This window comes from Camelus ferus, chromosome 32, assembly GCF_009834535.1.
Source record: "Camelus ferus isolate YT-003-E chromosome 32, BCGSAC_Cfer_1.0, whole genome shotgun sequence".
Lineage (NCBI taxonomy): Eukaryota > Metazoa > Chordata > Mammalia > Artiodactyla > Camelidae > Camelus > Camelus ferus.
In genome coordinates this window covers 20406981-20427975 of record NC_045727.1, presented here as the reverse complement: position 1 = coordinate 20427975, position 20995 = coordinate 20406981, and the positions used below count along the sequence as shown (strand labels likewise).

The 20995-nt window shown below is 55.0% G+C and overlaps 2 protein-coding genes across 7 annotated transcripts in view; both read left to right on the top strand.

Annotated features, from left to right (window-relative positions):
- ZNF268 (zinc finger protein 268) overlaps positions 1 to 4014 on the top strand; it is a 32562-nt gene extending 28548 nt beyond the window's left edge. Inside the window, exons 6-7 of one of the 2 annotated variants that reach the window (XR_004316765.1) lie at positions 1613 to 1731; positions 2577 to 4014. Coding sequence is in view for 1 of the 2 variants with exons in the window: in XM_032472143.1 (XP_032328034.1) it covers positions 1613 to 1638 (26 nt within the window). In the remaining variant the exon portion in view is untranslated. Of the gene's footprint in view, positions 1 to 1612 lie in introns of both variants that reach the window. The other variant, XM_032472143.1, reaches the window with a different exon arrangement.
- A 161-nt stretch (positions 4015 to 4175) lies between these two features.
- Positions 4176 to 19623, top strand: ANHX (anomalous homeobox). 5 transcript variants are annotated; one of them, XM_032472161.1, is made up of 10 exons: positions 4176 to 4259; positions 5842 to 6111; positions 8260 to 8387; positions 10311 to 10434; positions 11508 to 11721; positions 12135 to 12255; positions 13425 to 13717; positions 16726 to 16873; positions 18665 to 18749; positions 19005 to 19623. In XM_032472161.1, the coding sequence occupies exons 2-10, from the start codon at positions 5863 to 5865 to the stop codon at positions 19089 to 19091; spliced, it is 1449 nt and encodes a 482-aa protein (XP_032328052.1). In that variant the 5' UTR covers positions 4176 to 4259; positions 5842 to 5862; the 3' UTR covers positions 19092 to 19623. The 5 variants fall into 5 exon arrangements, with proteins under 5 accessions (XP_032328052.1, XP_032328053.1, XP_032328054.1 ...); XM_032472162.1 differs by having other exon boundaries at positions 4256 to 5545; XM_032472163.1 differs by having other exon boundaries at positions 4256 to 6111; positions 12138 to 12255.
- The last annotated feature ends 1372 nt before the right edge of the window (positions 19624 to 20995 follow it).

The following is a 20995-nucleotide window of genomic DNA, read 5'->3' as shown; positions in this document are numbered from 1 at the left end:
ACACACTATTTGATTTCAAAGCCTATCCGTCAGCTACAGTAGCTGTGACAGTGTAGTTTCGTGAAAGGAGGCACATACAGATTAGAGTCCTGAAAGAAAAAACCAAAACATACTCTATAGTCAATTTCCATCAAAGTTAGAAAAATAGTTCATTGGAAAGATGACAGTATTTTTTTTTAATGGTGCTAAACTTGCACGTCTGCAAGAAAAATTAAAAGTCTTGATCTGTACTTTCACCACATACAAAAATTAATTTTCTCAGGACTATATCAGAGGTTGAGCTTTACCTAGCTAAAGGGCTGGTTGTTAGCATTTAATATATTTAATTTCATATCTAAGACTATGACGGTTGAGCCAGGATGGAAGAATGCTATATAAAGAATTTCTGGTAAAGTAGTAAAGCTATGAGTCAGCATGGGAACAGGCAAGAGGGAGCAGTAAGAGATTGCCATTAATACTAGGAGGAAACCAAAGGGAACCCCTTTGACTGGCTGATAATAAAAGATGGAGAAATGTGGGATTCAGGACAATACAAAAGTAACAGCTGGAACAAAATTAGGAAGCCTCCTAAATTACGAAGTAAGCTATTTGAAAGAACAAAGAACCGCACAGAACAGAAAGGTAAATAGAAATAAGATGCACTGAAATAATAGAGGAAGCAGGAGAAAAACAATGACCGTGGAATTCCAGCTGGTAAATGTAGAAGAAATGATGAAATTGGAAAGATTGTTACTTGGCAGCCACTATAGTGAGGGCTATTTCAGGCAGGAATTATCAATGAATGCTAAAACTTGTAAGCAAAAATGTTATGAGTAACAAATATTTCAAGAATCTTGTCATTTGGAAATGGTGGCCAATTACCCACCTCAGAGAGTCTTGTATGCTCAGTAAACAGCCCTGGGCTCCGAGCCCCTGACCCCACCTCGCCCTGAACTACCAGCAGAGGTAAAGGTTTGTAGCAGGTAAAGGGGCCTTGCTTGGTCACAGCATCACTGCCCAGGCACCTTTGAGCCTGAAGCAAAAGGGAAAACCAGTAATACTCATCTTCAAAAAAAATTTTTTAATGTTTTGTTCATCACAGATTCTCTGACAAAAATAATTGATCGTTTTCAAAAATACTGTATTAAAATATGACTTACCTTGATGGTTTGTTTTGTGATTCCTCGCTTGCCTCTCCCTAATCCCAGCCTTATTTGGAAGACGCAGGACTCTGGCCTGGACCTTACTGATACAGACTCCAGGGAGTGTTGGGCACCACCTGCTGGGTTGCTGCCCTGAGTAGTGAGCCTGGAACCCAGGGTGTTGAAGGAGGCACGCCCTGGGCAGGGGCCATGCATGGCTTGGACCCCCTGGAAGACCTTCAGCTGGAGGTGCGGCTGTCAGCCTGCACTGCCTCGGGCACAGCAAAAACATGGAGCACTCCTAGTGCCTCTGGGTCAGTACGTGGGTGGGGGTGTCTCCTGCTTCCGGCCCCACCTGCATCTGCTGTCTTCCAAGAAAGGGAGGGAGGGAGGACAGCTGAGTCACTCTCTCAAGCTCCTGTTTTTGCTCCTCCTGTCCCTCACAGCAACCTGCCCAGGACATCAGATACCCTGTCTCTTTTTTCCGTCAGGCATCTATCTACCTGTAGTTCTGTGAACCCAATGGAGGGGCCAGAGCACTGGTCTCCAACAGCCACCAACACCCCTAATGCAGACAGACATTCAGCAGATCTGATGAGTCTCCCAAGAGGTACTTACCCTGGAGCCTTCCAGAAGGCTTCGTGGGGCAATGGGGGTTGGGCAGGAACTCCCTGAGGGGAACCCCTGGGGAGGAGGCAACTTCCTGGAGGGCAAAGAGGGGTTCAGGGTGAGGTAGAAGTTCTGAGGAGGCTGATCTAAATGGCCTTCCTGCCTCCTGTGGATCTGGGATTTTTTTTTTTTTTAAATGTGTTCAGTTAATCATTATGGGGAAAGTTCACGAATCACCAGGAAATTTCTGAGAGGGGGGAAGTTACCTTGCCAGGTTTTAAATGTCTTAAAAATAAACAGTGTAGGTAAGGAAATGATGGACATAGCACATGTTGAGTATTGACGCACTTAATTATCTCAATCCAATGAGGAAAGCGGTCCTGTTACGATTACAAATAATAAACTACCCAAGAGGAGAGAGAGTACAGAGGGGGTCAGTAACTTGTCCAAAATCACACAGCTATAAGTAATCGAACTGGGAATACACCTCAGGTAGCCTGGGTCCAGAAGAGAATAGAAAATCTGGAGATAGTAAGGAAGTATGTACTAGAATGCATTAGGCGGTAAGGGCTGCATTTTAGACTTGACAGCCGGGGAGAAGAGAGAGGCCACCTCTATTTTCAGTGCATGTTGGAGAATCACATTTTGGCCTACCTTTTGCTGGAAGAGCAGGCCTCTATTAAAAGTGAAGCTTATGAGGAGTTTACCCTGATTTAGGATACTTAAAATTGTTACGTGCTTAAGTTAAAATGTGTGCTTTTGAGCCTGACAGTTAAAGGAGGCCCCTTATTGGTGGAGGGCTTCTGGAAAGTGTTGTAAAATTCACCGGACCTGTTTCCTTATTAGTAACATGAAAAAGGGACCTAACTCTCTCTTGGAGGGGCCTTGGGAGCGTCAAAGAAGACGGGTGTAAACCGTAACATCTTACCTGGGATGTACTGAGTGTTCAGTCAATGGCAACCAAAGAAGGTAACTGGTAACAGTAAATTAGAATCATAAAATGTCTTGAAATACATTTAAATTTAATTTTATACGGTAGATACTTGGACATTTTGGGCCCCACTGACGGGTGAAACTCATCGGTGCTTTTCGGGTGGAGAGGACCCGGGAGTGTTGTCACTGAGCACCCAGCCCGTCCTAGAGGGCTGCGGCTGCCTTCCCACTGCAGGAGAGTTTGCCGCGTCCGACCGCTCATTTCCCCTGTTTGCCCGAGTCAGGGTTGCTTCTGCTTCAGTATCCTTGGTCGGTGGGGGTTGCTTCCCCCAACCCGCTTGTCTCTAATTTTTCTTTCACTTCTTGAAAAAAGCTTAAAAAGAGAAAAGGAGAAGATGATCTTTTTATAAAAGTTATAAAACATGGATAAGCAAAAAGAAGAAAATTAAAAAGCCAAGTAAAAATAGTAAAACAAAATAGTAATTTTGTCAACTGGTGGCAACCAGAGTTTAACAATGTGGCATGTATCATTTTATGTCTGTACTTTTCAAATGGGCTCATATCACACACTGGTTTGCAACACGCAGTTTTTCTTGCACAAAATATGGTGATCACTAGTTGGGTTGATAGCATTCTTCTTCCGCACAATGACGGATTACCTTCCAGGAGCTTGTCCACTTTCTTTAGTGTGATTTATTTAGCAAATCTTCGACCAGACGCTTGGATTCTTTCCAGATTTTCACGTGAACAAACGCCGAAATATTTCTCAGTCTGCCGTTTGACGTCAGAGAATTTTGACCCTGCCCACCCTTTCAAAACCAACTTGAAGTCCTCTTTGTCTTATGTCTAGAGCCCCTTCCAGCTTGCTGTGTGCAACAACTCACAAAACTGTCAACGGCACAGGGTAGAGGCCAGACAGTGTCCGAGCCAGGGCGATGGCGGGTCCGTGGTTTCCCCTGCTATTTGACCAGGGTTGGCGAGGACCCAGATCCACAATCGCAAAGGCCTCTCCCCAGCACGTGGAGCTATGTGCGCAGGATCCTGCAGGGGGTAGGATTCGCAGTGGCCTTTGCTACGACCAGGTCTCCTTGAAGGCACCCTTTCCCGCGGGGGACAGGCTGCGGCGTGCGGATCTCGACCCTGGCCGGGCTTTAGCTCTGCAGTGCACCAGGGCGGAGGCATGGGGTTAGTCCAGGGTCACAGCTTCCTCCTGCTGCAGGGGGTGGGGGTCGTGGCGCCCCCTCCTCCACCCTAGCCCATGACCTCCAGGACCCCGGAGCCGCTCCTTCCACACACTCTGGAACCTTCAGACCCCGAGACGCCCTCAGCTCATGGAGAACCAGCAGAATCCCCACCCCCACCCCGAACCCAGGCGGATCCCCAGGCCCCCCGACTGGGGCGCAGAGAGGGCGCAGGGCACAGGCCCGGGTCGTTGGGCGGGGCTCTTGCCCGGATTGGGAGAAGCCTCGACACTTTGTAGCGACCGTTCCTATGCCGGCGCCTCCCAGGCGGTGCGGGCAGAGCACATGTGCGCGCCGAGCGCAGAAGCCAGGAGCCAGTTCCGGACTGGGGTGAGCCGGAGGCATCTGGGTGAAGGTGAGTGAATGAGAGAGGCGTCTGGGAGGGGGTGACTGAGTCTGGGTCCTGGGTGGGCCTCTGGGGCAGGCATCTCAGCCCGCGCGGGGAGCACGGTACTGGGGGCGCAGAGCCAGGGCCAAGCAGAGGGTGACCAGGCGCGACGCACAGCAGAGCCGCCTGCCCCCTGCCCCCCGCCCCCACTGGGCCGGATCCCCTGAGTGTTCACAGTGCGCCCCGGCACTACTTCCAGAACGCCGGAGTCCCGTCCTTATGAGCCCCGTCCTTAGCCTCCTTCCTGCCCTTCCTGGAGCCAGGCGTGGAGGTGGGGTTGGCGCTGGAGGAAACCAGGGTCCCTCGCCTCCTGCCAGTCGTGACCGGAAGAAACGTGAGGCCCTGTATCAGGAGCTGGTGACAGGGCGCTAAGGCTGGGAAAAGGTGGCATAGACGGGAGTCCCCACCCCCACCCCCGGCGGGCGCCCCTGGAAGCAGTGTGGGGCGGAGAGGGCTGGAAACAGGGCAGACCCTCTGCCAGGAGCCCGGCTGTTCTCTGCGGATTCTCACAACCTGTGTGGAAAGCGGTTTGGCAGCATCTCCTCAGATCGCACCCTTTAACCTCGCTTCCAGGCGTCTGCTCCATAGGAGTAGGGGCAGTTGTGAACACAGGTCTGAACGTTATCCTGGAAAAAGCGGTCCTTGGCATGCTGCCTGAACGTCCAGGGCTGGGGAGGTGTTCCTGCAAGCTACCGCCCCACCTTTCATGGGGTGCTTTGCAGGACCAAAGGGGAAGCTCGGTGCCCGCAGCGATGTGAGGGCGAGGGGCCGGAACTCCAGCAGGGCTGGGCCAGGGAGGCTGGCGCGGGTTCATTCCTTTGTGTAGATTCCCCCCTCCACCCCCTTCTCTCTTTCTTTCCTTCTTTCTTCCCTTTCCTCCCCTTTCTTTTCTTCTTTTATTAATTTGTCAGATGAGGGCAACCTTTAAATCTTAGTGGTTTTCAAATATAAACTTTTCTTCAAAATCAAGAGTTAAAACCACATTTTGCTGATCCTGCCGCGGGGTTGGGCCCCTGGACTCCCCTTCGCAGGAGTGAGAAGGGCCTCTGCCCTGCCCCCGGCCCAGGGCACCGCCTCCACCCACCCCCTCAACCCCAGCCACCATTTAGAGAGGCCTGGACACCCTTCTGGCAGATGCTGGGGAAATCTGATGACCGGACCCGGGTGGCGCCGCCCCCACTGAACGCAGAGGAGAAGCGAAAGGAACAGTAGTGACCACGTGCCTGAGATGTGGGGGAAGTGGAGAGGAGGAGGTACGGGGAGGGGGCAGCCGCAGAACAGAGAGAAGGTTCAGAGGAGCAGGTTCAGAGGAGCGAGGCGAACTCCCAGCGTCAGCACAGGGCTGGGACCTGGTGCACAACCAAGGGCTGGACAGTTGTGGGGACTACGAGGCAACTCTTGGGGGGCAACGATGCCACGCCTTCTCTCTTGACCCCCACCTTACAAGCACCTGCGGCAGGAGGGGCCTCGCAGAGTTGGTCTGAGGATTGCTGTGTGGTCAGCCTGTGGTCATCACGGGTCCTTGTCATGACTGTTGTCTTGTTTGCAGAGGGGCCCCAGCGGACTCCGGATGCAGAGCCTCCTGCAGCTGCTGAGGGGCAGGGGGGGCGCAGGTCCGCCCCTGGCGGAGCTGGTGAGCCTTGCAGGCAGGCTGTGCCGGGACCTCCAGGACGACCCTGCCCAGGTGCAGCCCTTGGTCACGGCGGTGCTGGATAGCCAGCTCCGCCTGCAACTCCTGGACAACGTGGACGTGGCCCTGGTGTGTGCCCGCGTGCTGGCCCAGCAGGAGCAGCACCAGGCCGCCCGCCAGCTGCTGGAGGTAGGACTGGTCTGCACGGGGGTGTGGACAGAGGTGCGGAAGCCACCACCTCCCCAGACGTGACAGAAATCCCCAGAAGTCAGCAAGAGCGTGGGGAGAGATGCTATATACCAAGGTGGAACCATTTACTCTCAGCCAGTGAAAATTCCTCACTGGGTAGTCTGAGACAAAACTCTCCATTTATCAAATCCCGGTGGTCCTGGAAGGGTGGTCCTGGCTGGGACAGTCGGCATCCCAGGTTTGAGACAAACAGTCAAACAGACCCTAGGCTCCTGGTCTCCATTTGGGAAGTCTGAAACTGCAGGTTTCTGGGTCACTCCTCTGGTGGTACTTTGAACCTCAGCTCATTTGGCACCAAAACCTGAGCTGCGTGCATGTGAAGCTACTTATGCTCTTTATTTACTCATTGTGACTGGTACATTTTACTACCTAAATACTGGCATGTTTGGTTGCAGGATGCTGCCTGCCCCAGGCTATACTGGGGCGGTGCAGATTATGCACTTTCTGCCTGTATTACCGTCTAAAATCTGAGAAATTCTGAATTCCAAAATCCATCTGGCTCACAGGATTGCAGTAGGACGTGTGGGGGGCTGTGTTTCCCTCTTTCACTCCCTGTTACAGCTGGTGTGTGGTTCATGCTGCTTTTGCCTTCAGGCTGCCCAGTTCTTCCCTGTGCCTTCTGTTTCCGCTCCCCACCCCCATCCCAGCCCTGGGGCGTCCTCCTGGCTGCCCTCCCCCGGTCCTCTTCTGCCCTCTCAATCTAGTCTTCACGCACCAGCCAGAGGGGGGTTTAAGACAGCAGGTGGTACCCCGGTGTGCACCCAGGCAGTGGCCCCAGAGCCTGCTCTCCAGTCCCGACAGTGGCCTTACTGGCTTCCGTGCTGTCCCTCAAAGTCCCCAGCTCTTTGTCTTTGACCCCGTGTGAGCCACTCCCTCGGCCAGAGGTTGGAGCCCTGCTCTTTGTGTGGCTGGTGCCTTCCTGCCAGTCTGGTGTCTGCTTTCAGTGTCACCCAGTCCAGCTAGTGCTTCTTTATTCTCAAGGAGAGTCCCTCGTGTCCCTTCGTGGCTCCTTCCTCAGTTCAGAATGAACAACCTGTTTCTCTGTCGGTCTGTGTATTGTCTGCCTCCGCTCCTGCACTGCAGGCCCCAGGATCGGTAACGCTTCAGTTCTGGTCATTAAATGATCCCAACATAACACCTGGAACAGAAGAGGGCTCCATTTTCCAAATATGTCCGAATAAATGGATGAACACACAGGCTTGTAACAGCTGCTGTGAAGGCAATCGATGATGAAAAACTCCCAGGGGAGGGACTATAGCTCGGTCAAGATGGTCCAGAAATATCTGGAGGTGATGTGCTCTGAGACCTGAGAAAGAGGACAGGGCCACCACATTGAGAAAGGGCGTTTATGGCCAATGGCTACTCCTGCAGGTGGGGAAGCCCCGCGTGGCTTCCCTGACGATTGTGCCTAAGGCCGACTGCTGCATTCTGCAGAAGACTACAGGCCTCAGCCCAGCAAAATGGGCTTTACCTGATGCTGTGGAGTGAAAGCTAAATGATTCTCAGCACCTCCCTCACCAAGATAGTCCCAGGAACACTGGGGTTGAAGGCAGGAACCATAGGGCCTGTGTCCAGGGTAGGCCCAACTTGGCGTCTTTGGCCAGCTCCCAAGCCTGGTTCCAGGACCAAGGCACACTGGGTTGGTGAGCTGTCACTGGCACAGGCCGGGACCCCTTCATCCCCCTCAGCTCAGAATGTGCTCACTGAGCCCCAGGGGCCCGCCCTGCTGGTGGGAGAGAAAGGTCTTCCACACAAGATGGGGGACAAACCTCGGGCCCCTCAAACCTGACCTGTGGTTTGCGGTGCAGCTCTGCCTTGTGTGTTATGGCCGCAGGCTCATCCCTGGTCCTCTTGCCGGTGCTCCTCACCAGTGGGCAGTGATGGAGCGCTTTGCCCACCTTGTCTTCTGGAAGGGCAGCAGTGCTCAGTGAGTGGGCGAGGCTGAGCCCCCAGGGACTTCCCACCTAGCCTGGTGGGGACTGGAGCCCGGCTGGCCATGAGGTGCCAGCCAGTGGGTGCCAGCCAGCGGCTCGTCCCAGGACTCCTGGGCTGGCCAGGGCTCAGGTCTCATCAGGCTCTCGTCCGCAGGGATTCCGGGTGCCGGGAGGCAGCCCCGAGCTGGTGCAGCTCTGGAATGACATTCACTACTGTCTGCTCATGAAGAGGCTTGGTGTGGCCATGCTGACCCCCGTGCAGAAGTTCAGGTGCAGGAAGAGGTAGGTGCCCGCCTTGATATGCCCAGAGTCCCTGCGGCCCCCAAGGGATCTGCCGTCCAAAGCCACAGATGGGCTGAAGGGCAGTAGAGACAGGGAGATAAGGGCAGGAAAAGCCAGGAGAAGCAGGAACAGTCAGGGTAATAGGTGCGCCATCGGCTGGTGCCCTACACTCAGCCACACTCTCCTCCTGCCCCACCGGCTGTGGGGACCAATGCCTGCAGGGCAAGGAGGGGGAGCCCTTCTTGGGACCCAGGCAAGAGCCCAAGCTGCAGCAGGAGCCACTGTCCATCCGGCAGGCCCCACAGGGAGGGAGTCAGTGGGCAGACACTCTGATCCCACCCTCCTTCCGAGGGATGGATGTCCCTCAGGTTGGCTAATCCCCATGGTCAGACACTGTAAATGGCCTGGCCTGGACCCCAGCACGGCCCCTCAGGGCTGCAGGACCCTTGAAAAAGAAGAGAAACACGAGGGTGCTGCAGGCACGATTTGATCAACGTAGTGCTTAGAAGACTGTCTGGCACACGATAGCTGCTGAGTGGATGTTCATGGTAATTACCACCATGACCATGGTCAGCAGTAAGTAAACGTCATGACCGGTTCTGACTGTTTCCATCCTCACCATTCATGGATGAGGAAACCGAGGCACAGAAGGGTTTGCCCCAGGTTCCGCACTAGAGAGATGCAGGATTCCAGCCTAGACATCAAGACTGTGGAGCCTTTGTTCCTAGGTGCTCCCCACTGGCTAGGAGGGGCTGCAGGACTCGCTCTGGGCTCCTGACAGCCCAAGGGACAGGGGTTGCTGAGCCATGGGCCTGACTGACAGAAGAAGAGGTGGAATCTTTTTGGGTCAGACCGAATTTTTCTCGTGGTGCCTGCCAGTTACGACTTTGAAGCCCAGCAGTTAATCTGTCCTGGAGTTTTTGGGGACGCAGTCATGAATCTCAGTACAGGTCCTGACAGCCTGCCAGAGGGTGGTTCTGCAGAGTAAATGACTGGGGGACCAGCATGGGGTGTTGGTGAAGAGGCCCCTGGTTGCTGGGGCCCTGCTCTCTTGGAGCTGCCCGGGAGTGTGGATGGTGGACCATAGACCAGGAAACAGCAGGTCCCATAATTCAGAGCAAGAACTGCTAGATGGGACACGTTCTGTAGGGGCTGTGATGCATTGGCCCTTTGTTGTGGTGGGGGCTGCAGCAGGGACCCGGCGAGCCTGGGAGAGGCCTGAGCATGGGGACAGCTCTCTCTGGGCCTAAGGAGGGGTGACATGGGAGTCACAGCAGATGGCCAGTGCAGGAGCAGAGGCGGGAGGTCCTTGGAGTTTCTGGGAGTGGCTGTGGCTGGAGAAAGGGTGGTGTCAGGATAGGCCTTGGAGGATTTGCTGGCAGGTTGGATGTATTGGAGAAGGTAAAGAGAAAAAACCTGGGCTCCGGGGCTCTCGGCCTGATTGGCTGGCGCGTGGTGGTCTCTGATTGGATACCCAGGACGGGCTGGGGGTGGGGGGTGGAGCTTCACTGGGAGGTGGGATGTGTGGGTGCGTTTTTGTCCTTCATGGGGATTTGTTCAGTTGACATTTGGGTAGCAGATTGTGTAGAGACAGGTTGCTGTTTGTTTATATGTCTTTTTTCTTGGAAAAATTCCAATATACACACAGTCAAGAGAATAGTGTATCCAGCTTCAGTATCCTCATCATCCAGCTTCAACAGTCATGGACCATTGGTCAGTGACTGGTCCTCGGAAGTCTGGTGAGAGTGTGGAGTTGGAGCTGGGGCAGTGCCAGGCCCCTCCCTTGTTCGGGGGATGGACTGGGGGGCTGCAGCACACAGCCGGCAAGGAGAGTAGCCAGTGAGAGGAGAGGAGGTCTAGGCGAGCACACAGCTGGGCCCAGAAGAAGGGATCTGTAACCACCTCCCCACTGCCCTCATCCAGGAACCCACCGCCTCCCTCCCTCTGCCCTGACGGCCTCAAGAGCCGGAACTTCCCCAGAGAAGTTCGCCAGAAGCTGCAGGACTTTGCCTCGAGAGTGAGCGCCAACCCCAGCAAGGCCCAGCGGGTAAGAGCAGTGAGAGCGAGGCCAGACACCCCTCCCTTTACCCGACCCTCTCTGTCCTTAGGGACACCCATCACTAGGTGCCTGACCGCCGACCCTTAGGTGACCATGCACCCTTGGGGGACTCCCAGTTTTAGGGGAAGCCCCATCCTTAGGAGAACCCCACCCTGAGGTGATATCACACCCCTAGTGACTGATCCACAACCTCAGTCACCCCTCATCCGACCCCCTACTCACCCCATCGCCCTAGTGGCCTGTCTGCCAGGGCGCTGGTGGGCTCTGCCTCCTTTGAACTGCCCTGGGGACGGCGTTCTTTGGCTGGCGGCCCCTGAACGTCGGTCCAGCGTGCACAAGTAGGGGGTCTGGTTTCCTCAGCGGTGTCTCGATATCCTGTCCTCCAGTGTGGCTTCAACAGATGCTCACTGAGCACTCGCGGCGGCCAGGGCTCCAGCAGGAGGGATGGAGGGGCTGAGCTCTCAGGGAGTGGGCTGAGGGGGTGCGAGTGGGAGTCCTTCAAATCGGAAAGCTGGCATGCTTCCTTCTCTCCGAGTCTGATCAGGGGGACTTGCTCAGTGGCCGCCCCGCCCCTTCCCTCCCCGTCCAATCAGCTGGACTCTCCCAGTGACTGCCCCGCCCCTCCTCTCTGTCTCCAGTCATCCGGAGTCTAGCAGTGACCGCCCCGCACATTCTTTCTGTCTGATCGGCTGGGTTCTCTCCCAGAGCTTGGTGTTGGGGCCGTGAAGGTGGTTGGGATCTGGGTCCAGAGGAAGGACAGGTGCCTGATCGCAGGGTCGATCGGGGCAGACGCGCTGTCACACCGAGCAGGCAGGCGGGCAGTGGTCTGGTGTCACCTCTGGAGGGTCCAGTCTGCAGGCCCTGCCCTAGGCCTCTGGACTCTGGGTGGTTGCTGGCGGCGCGGCGGTGTGACTGAGGAATGAGGCCAGAGGCCACTGTGCCCGTCGGCTCCGTGTCCCAGCCCGCTCGGTGCCCCCGCTGCCTGGTATCCAGGCTGGCTCACTGTCCTGGCCTGGAGCTTCAGGAGCTGGCTGGCCTAGGGGTGCATTGTTTTGAGGCAGGAGGACCTGGCCTCGGAGACGTGCTTGACCATGGAGCAGGTCTACAACTGGTTTGCCAATTACCGGCGGCGCCAGAGGGCCCTTGTGCAGCGTGCAGCGCCAGCCCAAGACACGGTGGACAACCCCAGCGTGACGGAGGCAGGTCCATGCCCTCTGCAACCTGCAGGCCACCCCCACCTTGGCTCTGGGTGTGTGGACAGGCCTCAGTGGTCAGGTGAGTGGCCCGTCTCACAAAACCTATGTCTATGGCCAGGCTGAGGTAGGGTCCCTGGTTACAGGACACTCTCCCCCAGTCCACACGTTCAAGACTTCACCCCGTGGGGAGTGAGATCCCTGAAGCTGAGTCAGGTTGGACTCAGGATGGGCCTGGGTGGTGCTGCAGCAGCGTTTTGCCTTCGAGGTTACTGTGTGGTCAGGGCCAGGAGGCAGTGGGAAGTGAGCCAAGTGCCAGAACTTAGGATGTCCTGGGTTGGTAATTGCCGTTCAGACCAAAGACAGATCAAGGGACAAACAAAGAATGCTGGGAGACAACCTTTTCCAGCCGGTGTGGTTGCTCTTAACCTGCTGGGAAGGGGTCTGGGATTCAGAGCACCCCCCAGCCGCCTCTCGTGTCTGCTGCATTTTCAGCAGGACCTGAGGAAGGTGGGCCTGTACAGACCCAGGAGGCCACCCAAGGGCCGTGGGAGCCCCTGGCCCTGACCCCGGACTTCTCTGGAGATGGGAGTATGCCACAATCACTGGCTTCCAGGTACTGCCCCCCTCATAGGCCATGGGACTGTCTTCCTGCTCAGCTCCCCCGTCCTCGGTGGGAGACCAGACCTGAGGTGGGCGTGGGAAAGCCTACTGGACACTGGGACCAGGTCGAGGACGGCTGAGAACAGAGATGGCTGTGACCCCAGGGATGGGGGAGCCACTGGCAAGGAGCCCACGTCGGGGACCCACACTGGCTGCCCGGAACCTGACTCATAGTCTGGCTTCACGTCAGTTTTGGAGACTGGGGAACACAGACTTGGAAAGACACACGCGCAGACCTACCTCCAAGACAAACCATCTGTTCTCGTGGTTTGTTTGTCTAGCATTTGGTCCGGGTAGTATTTATTTGAGTTAGTAACAGGCAGCAGTTCTTGAGTTCCTACTATGGATCAGGCACTGTTCAAGCTCTTTCCGTCACCTCCTGGGACGCTGCATGAATGCAGTGAGGCTGAGGGAAGTGTGGGTCAGCAGCAGGATGAAGTTTGAGCGTGGGGCCAGGTCCACTATGTGTCACCAGCAAGCTGTGCCCACCTCTTCCACTTACCCTTGTGTGGGCAGCTGTCTCTCATGACGCCACCGGGCTGGCAGCTTACACCCAGGCCGGCACTGCCCAGATGTGTGACCGCAGGCAAGTCCCTGTGACCTCAGTGTCTCACTTTTGTTCACCTGTGAAATGGAGGTAGTGATAGGACCACCAGTGCCATGCGGGTTGGTCCACAGATAATAGGGGTGGGGAGTTGTTAACAAAAGCCGAGGAGTGGAGTCTGAGATGCCGCTAGCATTTGTGGAATATTCACTCTTTAAATTATTAACTGCTGCCTAATATTCCTTAAAGATCCACCTTCATGTGTTTACTCAACTCTTAGGGGCTTCCTAGTCACTTTCCACTGTCAGTACTGTGCAGCAACGCTTTATTGAAGGGCCTTGTAAATCAACTGCTAACGTGGCTTTGGTTTCTAGCAGTGGTACTTTTTGTGTCTCTGGAACCCTTGCAGCCCCAGGGAGAACTGTGACTGGAGATGGGGAGGACCCCACAGCCGTCAGAGGCTAAGTGGTGTTGGGAGCCCAGAATCCCTAACTGGGCTGGAGTCTCCCCCAGGTCCCCCTGTCCCGGCCTGAGAGAGCCTCTGCCCACCAAGGGATGATGTGTGCTGTGTTCCCCAGGTCTCTGCAAGGTGGTGAGAGGTACCAGGGGGGACCTGGCCATGGTCCTGCCGCTCTCCCCACTGTCTGCCCTAGCCCCGGCCTCTGCCCTCTGGCTGCTGGCAACGACACACTGGACCCCTCTCTGGCTGCCCCCGAGTCATGGCTGATGTCCCGTGCACTGGCATCCTCCAAGGAAGATCCCCTCCAGACTGGGCAGCTGGTCTGCGGTCTTGGGGTGGACTTGGCCATGCACCCTCCTGATGCTGCTGTGGCTGCGTCCGTTGCTGCCCCCGGTGAGCCCGGCCCCACAGGTGGGTCCACTCTAGACAGACCCCATGCTTCTGCATCAGATGCTGTAACTGCTTGCGTCCTGTTTGAGGGGGCAGAATTTTGAGGTGCTTGGACTTTCTGCTCAGATCCCGTGTTATTTGGATCAACCCCAACCCAGTGCAGCTGGAATACATGCTCTTCCCACAGATAGCCTGTATAGGTCCCCTTTATTTTTGTTTCCAAAAAAAAAAAAAATGTGCACCTGCCTGAAAAAACAAGACAGTGAGGAAAGACAAAAATGAAATGAAACGGCTGCCACCCCAGCAGTCTCCACTCCAGTCCCTGTAACTTGTCAACACCTGTTACAACCCAGGAGGGCTGAGCTGCTCACACCCCTGCACCCCTGTGGCCCCCCTGCTCTGGTTGGAGTTTCTTTCTGAGTTATAACTGTAGCTGTAAATACCTTGCAAGAATATGTATTCAGGTATATATTTTGTCCACCAAACATGACAGCATCTTGTGACAGCCCAGCTGGTAAGGAGGATATCGGCACTGAACTCGGCCCGTGACCTCAGTTTCTTAGTCTTCGATGGTCACACACATGTTTTCTTGGAGTTTCTCAGTGCTTTTCTTTTTTCTTGCATTGTCTGCTCTTACCATGTTGTTAACGTCTCCCCGTGTTTCACGCGTCTCCTCTGAAGGCTGCCTGCGGGGAGCCTGCTTCCTGCTCCCATCCAAGTGCTCGCTCTCTCGGCCTGAGGGGAGCCACCCCCCAGGGGCCCTGTGGCTGCCTCCCTGGGTCTGCTTTGGCAAATTGAATTGCAGGTCTTATTCTTTCTTTCCTGACTCTTGTTTTGTTAGAGAATGTCTTCAGTGAACTTTATGAGGAAGGGTGCCTGCAAGGGACATTTTCCGAGTCCTTGCATGTTCTGAAATGGTCTTTAATCTGCCCCCATATTTGATGACCACTTTGTCAGGGACAGAATTCTGAGCTTAAAATCCTTTCCCCTTAGAAATCTGAAAGCATCTCATCCTTGGAGCATCCAGCGTTGTCATTTTAAGTCAGATGTCATTCTGATGTTCACGTATCTTTCCTCTCTCGGAGCTTTTTATCTTGGTGTTCTGAAGTTTCAGAATGGTCCTAAGACTGGGTGTGATGGTCCTGGGTGTGAGTCTTTTAAATTCACTTTGTCGGTAAGCCTTTCAATTTAAAGAGTCTGTGAACAAGGTCTCTGTTAAGCTCTGGGCATTTTATTAGACTGAAGCATAGCTGACTTACTCTGGGCGTTTGGGGTGATACTCTTGGATAGTTTCTTTGATAATCTCCTCCCTCCAGTTCTCCCTTGAGAGCACAAATGTTATTTGGATGTTGGAAATCCTGGAGCAATCTCCCAAAATGCTTATCTTTAAAAAAAAATGTTTTTATTGTGTGTGCTTTTGCCTTAAATTCGGTCTTCTGATACTTTATTCTGACCGTTACATAGTTTAAGAGAACTCCAGGCTCTGTGGTGTCATTACTGATTTTCCTTTCTTCAGAGATCCTGTTACTTTTCTAGATGTGATAGCTTCTATTTCTCTGAGTATCCTAATTAGAAGTTTCAGGAAGTACCTTTTGCTGCCTGAAGTGGGGAATGTTGGGATCCTGGATTCGGGTCCTTCCTTGAGTAGAGGAGGTGGGGCCCCAAGGAGGGAGAGCTTGAGTCTGGTTTCTCCGAGGCAGCTTTTCTGTCTAATCGGACTGGTCTTCCGTTTCAGAGGCTCGCTTTTGCCTGCCCATATTTACTAACAGGGCTGGAGTTGGGAGGGCCTTGGGCAGCCTCACCCGGGGGTGAGGGGAGCTGGTCTTCACGCTGCATCCCGTGTGTGTGAGGGGTGGTGGTCTCCGGGAGGTGTCCAGCTCCCTGCTGACTGACCGCCTGAGCACCAGGAGGCCACCCGGCTCCGCCTCCCTTGCTGCGAGCTTCTCAGGGTCCTTGGCCTTGGCTTCCCCTCAGACACCCGCCACCTGGGTGGGATGGACCTGTGCTCTGTGTTTGCAGAGCAGGGACCTCTCTCCCCTGCTAGTTACCCATCCCCTGACACCTGCTTTGTTCTGGGCTTGGGTCTTTTTAATTCTCTTTCTCTTGGAGGAAGAAGGTATCTCGTTGATCTATTATGTTTGAAATAGAAATGTTCAAATTAGTGCTTAACCGAATTTCCTGGACCTCAGAGTATCTTGAAAGTTGTGCAGGAAAGAGGAAACAGCATAAAACAGGGGTGGAGTTGTGTACCAAATGGCGGGGGAGATCTGGGCAGCTGGCTGGCAGACAGGAGGAGGGACTGTTGCTGAGGATCTGAGACCAGGGACTCAGGCTCGCTTTACCACCTGACAGACTTAGGGCAGAAATGGGCCGTCCTTCTTAGCTCACTTTGCTCCTAAACATCTGTCGACCAGAACTGATCAAATCCACAGTGGCTTGCCTTAGAGAGGCCAAGGTCCCCTGAGATGTTTGCTGAAACATTTTAAGCGGAGGGAAAGTGCAGAGTAAGGTAGTGACACCTCGCACCTCAGTGACATCGGGGTGAAGCCCAAGGTGAAAGGGGAAGGAAACAGGCAAGTTTCCTAGTGGCCCAGCCTCTGGCGAACGAGTACGAGAGGCAAGGAGAAAGCGGATGCCCACCTGTCTGTCCGTAGGCAGCGCAGTGGACATGGGGCAGGTCTGGATGCTGAGTCTTCTTCTTTCATTGAAGTACAGTCAGTTCATACTGTTGTGTGTTTCTGGTGGACAGTGTCATAGTTCAGTTGGATTCTGGATCTTCCGCACTAGGGGCTGGCATGAGGTCTGCAATGACAAAGCAGAATTTGAAGTCAGCAAACTGTTACTTTGGGTCTTTGGGAGCCTGAAGAGGCCACTGAGCTCACCAGTGGTGGCTGCCCTCCCCTCAGCGAGGGAGCTGAGCCTGGGGCTGGACAGGTTGGACGTGGCCTCTCTGCAGGATTCTCTGTCATGCTGCATGGGGACCCTGCTGCCTTTTCCAGCCCTGGGTTGTGGCATTTCTTCCTGTGCAGGATTTGCTGACCCTCCCAGCGTCAACCCCCAGAGCACGTACCTGCAGGAGGGTCCAGGCACCAGCGGTGGCTGGACAGAGGGACTGGCGGGTGGCTTCCTGATGACACAGCCCCCAGCGCAGGCTCCCGAATTCATCCTTGCCCAGAGGTAAGCCTCAGAGGCCTGGAGCTCAGGCCACACATGCCACGGGCCGTAAAGAGGCCAGTCCTGGTGGGGAGATTTGCCCTCCAAGTGTGCAGCTCTTTCCTGATGGCCCTCGACTGAATGAAGGTTGTACTTTTCCCAAGAGAAAAGAACACCTGGAAATATCGGAGGAGTTATGGGCATACATTCTGTGGCTGGCGCTCAGGCCTCGACGCTTCCCCAGAGATCTCCCTGGGCCCCGGCTGCCTCTTTCAGGCAACTTCTCTTTTTTTTTTTTTTTTGGTGCGGTGGGGGAGGAAGGTGTGGTGGTAATTAGATGTATTTATTTATTTACTGGAGGTACTGGGGATTGAACCCAGGACCTTGTGCATGCTAGGCATGCACTCTATCACTGAGCTACACCCTCCCCTCTTCAGGCAGTTTCTTTTCCCCAAAGACTTCGTTTCTGAACAGCTGCAGGGTCTTGGCTTTATATTCCAAATTGTAGTTGTAAAAGGGCTCTGGAGGGCAGTGAGCAGCCCAGGGCTGCGGACTGTGGCGGTGGGGCTGGGGCAGTCATCCAGATGACCTCCAAAGCGCAGCCTGTTAGGCAAGGGGGGCCTCTGCAGCAGAGGGAATCTATGGTAGCGGCCACAGGACTGGGTCCCCAGGGTGCAGGAGCTCCCTAATCTGGGCAGAATCACAGGGGGACGTGTGAGAGAGGAGGAGTCCCCCCAAGTCGCAGGCCCTGCTTAGGAAATAGCCAGACAGTGAGAAAATCCAGCCCGTGCTGACGGACTCACTTTTCCACTTATGACTGGGAGCCGCACAGACCAGAGGCCTTCACTGGGTCTCCTTGTGGCTTCTCCACTGGCCGACTTGCCCTTGGGCCCTGCTGCCCTGGCCCATCCTTGCTCTGGTGACCTTGACTCCTTCTGTAAGAACAGCTTTGTTGGGGGTCTAACTGGCATAAAGTGACCAGACGTGTTCAGTTGTCACAGATGATAGTTTTCTGAGTGTGACACGTGTGTCCGCCACAGCCCATGACCGAGCTGCAGGTCTCGGCCATGCAGGCTGTTTCCACTCGCCTCCACCCCCACCTTCCCAGCATCGGGGATCTGCTTTCTTCAGTTACATTTTCTGGAATTTCGTACAAATGAAATCGTACAGCACATGCTCTTTTTTGGGGGGTGCAGCACTCTGCCTGACTCCTCCGAGACCCGCCCCGGTACTTTGGGTCCCCACAGTCCCCTCCTCCTCATTGTGAGTCCTGTCCTCGGCCCGGGTCGACATCACCGATGGGCGGGCACTTGGGAGCCTGGTCTTGGGGCTGCTGTGAGCCTTTCCGTATGCCTGGCGACCTGCACATTTGCCTTTGTGTCTCTGGGGGAGGACACCTAGGAGTGGGTGACCAGGTGTGGTCAGACTTTTAAGGATCCGCCTGGCCGCTGTTCTGAGGGGCTGCACCTGTTACCTCCCCTGAGTTGGCCCCAAGGGCCTCCTGACTCCTTCCCGCCTGAGGCCTGCCCCTTCTTTGTGACCTTTTCTTCCTTCACATCTCCGCTGGCTGTCCCCTTCTCTGTGAGCCTGTGCGGATGTACTTAGATGGCCCGAGCCACCTGCTTCAGGTGCCGCACAGGCCCCTCCCACACCCCACCCACCCGAGAGCCCTGCAGGCAGAGGCTGGTCCTGAAGAGGCACCTGGAAGGGCCCCTGATGGGCAGAGAGCTCTCAGGGCACACTGCTCATGGTGGACTGTGTCACCCTCCAAGAGGGCCTGGAAAAGGGCCTGTCCCGACCCTGTCCCTTTTCCAGCACCCCGGAGCTGGCCCCAGCCCCGCCTGCCTTTCCTGGCCCCTTGCCTGCCGTGGAGCTGAGCCAGCCCCTGCCCTCTGGCCAGGTGAGCCCTCCTTTGAGGTTCTGTGGTTTCCCTCCTCCCTCCTGCACCCTCAGCTCGTGCCTTTAGTGTGAATAAAACGGGCAGAGGTGACCACGGGGCAGTGGTGTCTTGAGGCTGAACTTCACTGGAACGAGGACTGGACACAGTGTTTCTCACTGAGTCCAGAGGGGCTGGATCCCAGGTTCCAGGGTGCCCAGTGGGATGGCAGAGGTGGCAGAGGGTCCCTCCATGTGTGACGCTTTGTTGGCCTTCCAGGTGCTGTGGCCTGATGGCCAGGCCTCCAGTGACACCTTCTGGGGAGCCAGGATGCTCCTTGAGCTTTCAAGGGGCAGCCTGGGCTGAGCTGCCCCTTGGGAGCCCAGCCGGTGTCCCAGGGGGAGCATGTGTGGACATCCGGCAACACAAGTTTCAGAGCCTTGTCCCCTACTGGAGGGAGGTCCCCAGAGTCCCCTGGGGTCCTGCTGAGAAGCACTGAGGGCAGCTGAGCCCTCTGCCGTGTTGGAAGAATTTGGTTGGCAACTCCTTATACTGGAGGCAGCAGCTGAGGTCAGAAGTCAAGGTGGGTCTGTTGTCAGGCAGCAGCTGGCTGCAGCTAGGGTCCTGGGCATGGCTGGGCAGTGAAGCCCTTCTCCAGAGAGGGAGGTGGCACTGCTGGCCACCCTCCTGCCTGTCCTGTCCAGTGACAAGGCCCCCCTGACTTGGTGAGTGCGATGTGGGCTGCATTGGACATGGCTGTGTCCAGGGCTTCCTCGGAGGCATGAGTGCTTGGGGAGAGCCAGCCCGGGTGGGAAGGGCGCCTTCCCCTCAGCCTGGGATTCATTGTGTTTGCTGAACTGATGTTCTGTTCAATTAAATGAAAGTTTGATGTTCTGAATTCCCCCATTCTCATTCACTCAAGTGAATCCTGGACATCTGGCCCTCTCATGCCTGGCCGGCCTTTCACAGGCGAGTGCACAGTCGATGCATTGGTCCCGGACAGATGGGCGTTCAGATCATTTCTGGCATCTCTGTTTTACAAGCAGTGTCCAGTGGGCATCTCTGCAGGCCGCCCTTTACCTGGTTTCTCCTGGGAACAAGAAATCGCCCCGGAGGAGGAAGCAGCGGGGCCAAGTGCACAGACCCTGGTGCCACTGACCCTCTCTGCCTGGTGACTTTGACGCCCAGGACAGCCACCTCCAGGAAAGGGCCCCTGATCTGGCCTCCCCCTTGTTGGGGGCCACAGATGAGATACAGCAGGGAGCAAAGCCACATCTATGCCCTCAGGGCTCACAGGACGGGGCAGGGAAGCTGGGGAGTCAGGGGCACTGGCAGTTGTTGGGGGGTGGGGTGAGGTGTGGAGCCTCTGAGAAACCTGGATGCCTGGAAGACACAGGAGCTTCCCAGGGAGGGGGTGTCTCAGCTGAGACCACCTGTGCTCAGTCTCCTGACCTAGGGCCCTTGGCTGCACCCTTCCCGTTGTTGCAGAAAAATGTGTTACAGCTCGGTGTTACAGCTCAGTTGTGACAGCAACTTGGATCCGGGCGAGAAACCAAGCAGCACTTGGAGGGTTGGAGAACTCAGATTTATCAGGCCATCGGGCCCAGAGGAGTTAACACTCCAAGCTCTGGACCCCGTCTGTAGGTTTACACTGGCTTTTATAGGCTGCCAGTTTACACTTTGCAACATCATATGCAAATAAGGTATAACAAAAGTTGACTAATTAGGAACAAGCTTTGTAGAAATGGACCAATCAGGAGGGAGAGAAATAACCAATCAGGAGTGAGCACCATGTAAATGAAGTACTACAAATGGACCAATCAGGAGTGAGCTCAGGGAACCTTTAGCATTTTAGGGGTAAGTTCCACTTTCCTAGAAATAAGCCATTTCAGAGGCAAAAAGTGAGATAGTCGCTGGGCCAGGGAACCGGATGGTGCTGGCAGGAGAGTAGTGGCCCTGCCTAGGGGTCCTGCCGGTATTTTTTATGGGGCTTCCCACCTCACCATCACCCCACCTCCCTCAGGAGTGATGGGCACTCCATTTGGACGGCTGCTCCCAGGCTAGGTTCCTTCCAACTCAGGTCTTTCCATTTTAAAACATGTCTTTATTTTGAACCAGTCGAAAACTTACAAAATGTTGAACACAGGATACAAAGATTTCTGTCCTTGAACCATTTAAGAATGAGTTACTTACCTGGTGCCCCACCGTTCTTGTGACTTGTACGTGTTTCTATCAGATATGGAACTCTGCCCTCACAGCTGCAGGGTAGA

Bases quoted from the DNA above. Each gene is read 5' to 3' on its own strand.
- ANHX (XM_032472161.1), top strand. From the start codon at position 5,863: ATGCAGAGCCTCCTGCAGCTGCTGAGGGGCAGGGGGGGCGCAGGTCCG. The intron at 10,435-11,507 runs GTAAGAGCAGTG...GTTTTGAGGCAG, and splicing joins ACCCCAGCAAGGCCCAGCGG to GAGGACCTGGCCTCGGAGAC. The intron at 13,718-16,725 runs GTGGGTCCACTC...CTTCCTGTGCAG, and splicing joins CGGTGAGCCCGGCCCCACAG to GATTTGCTGACCCTCCCAGC.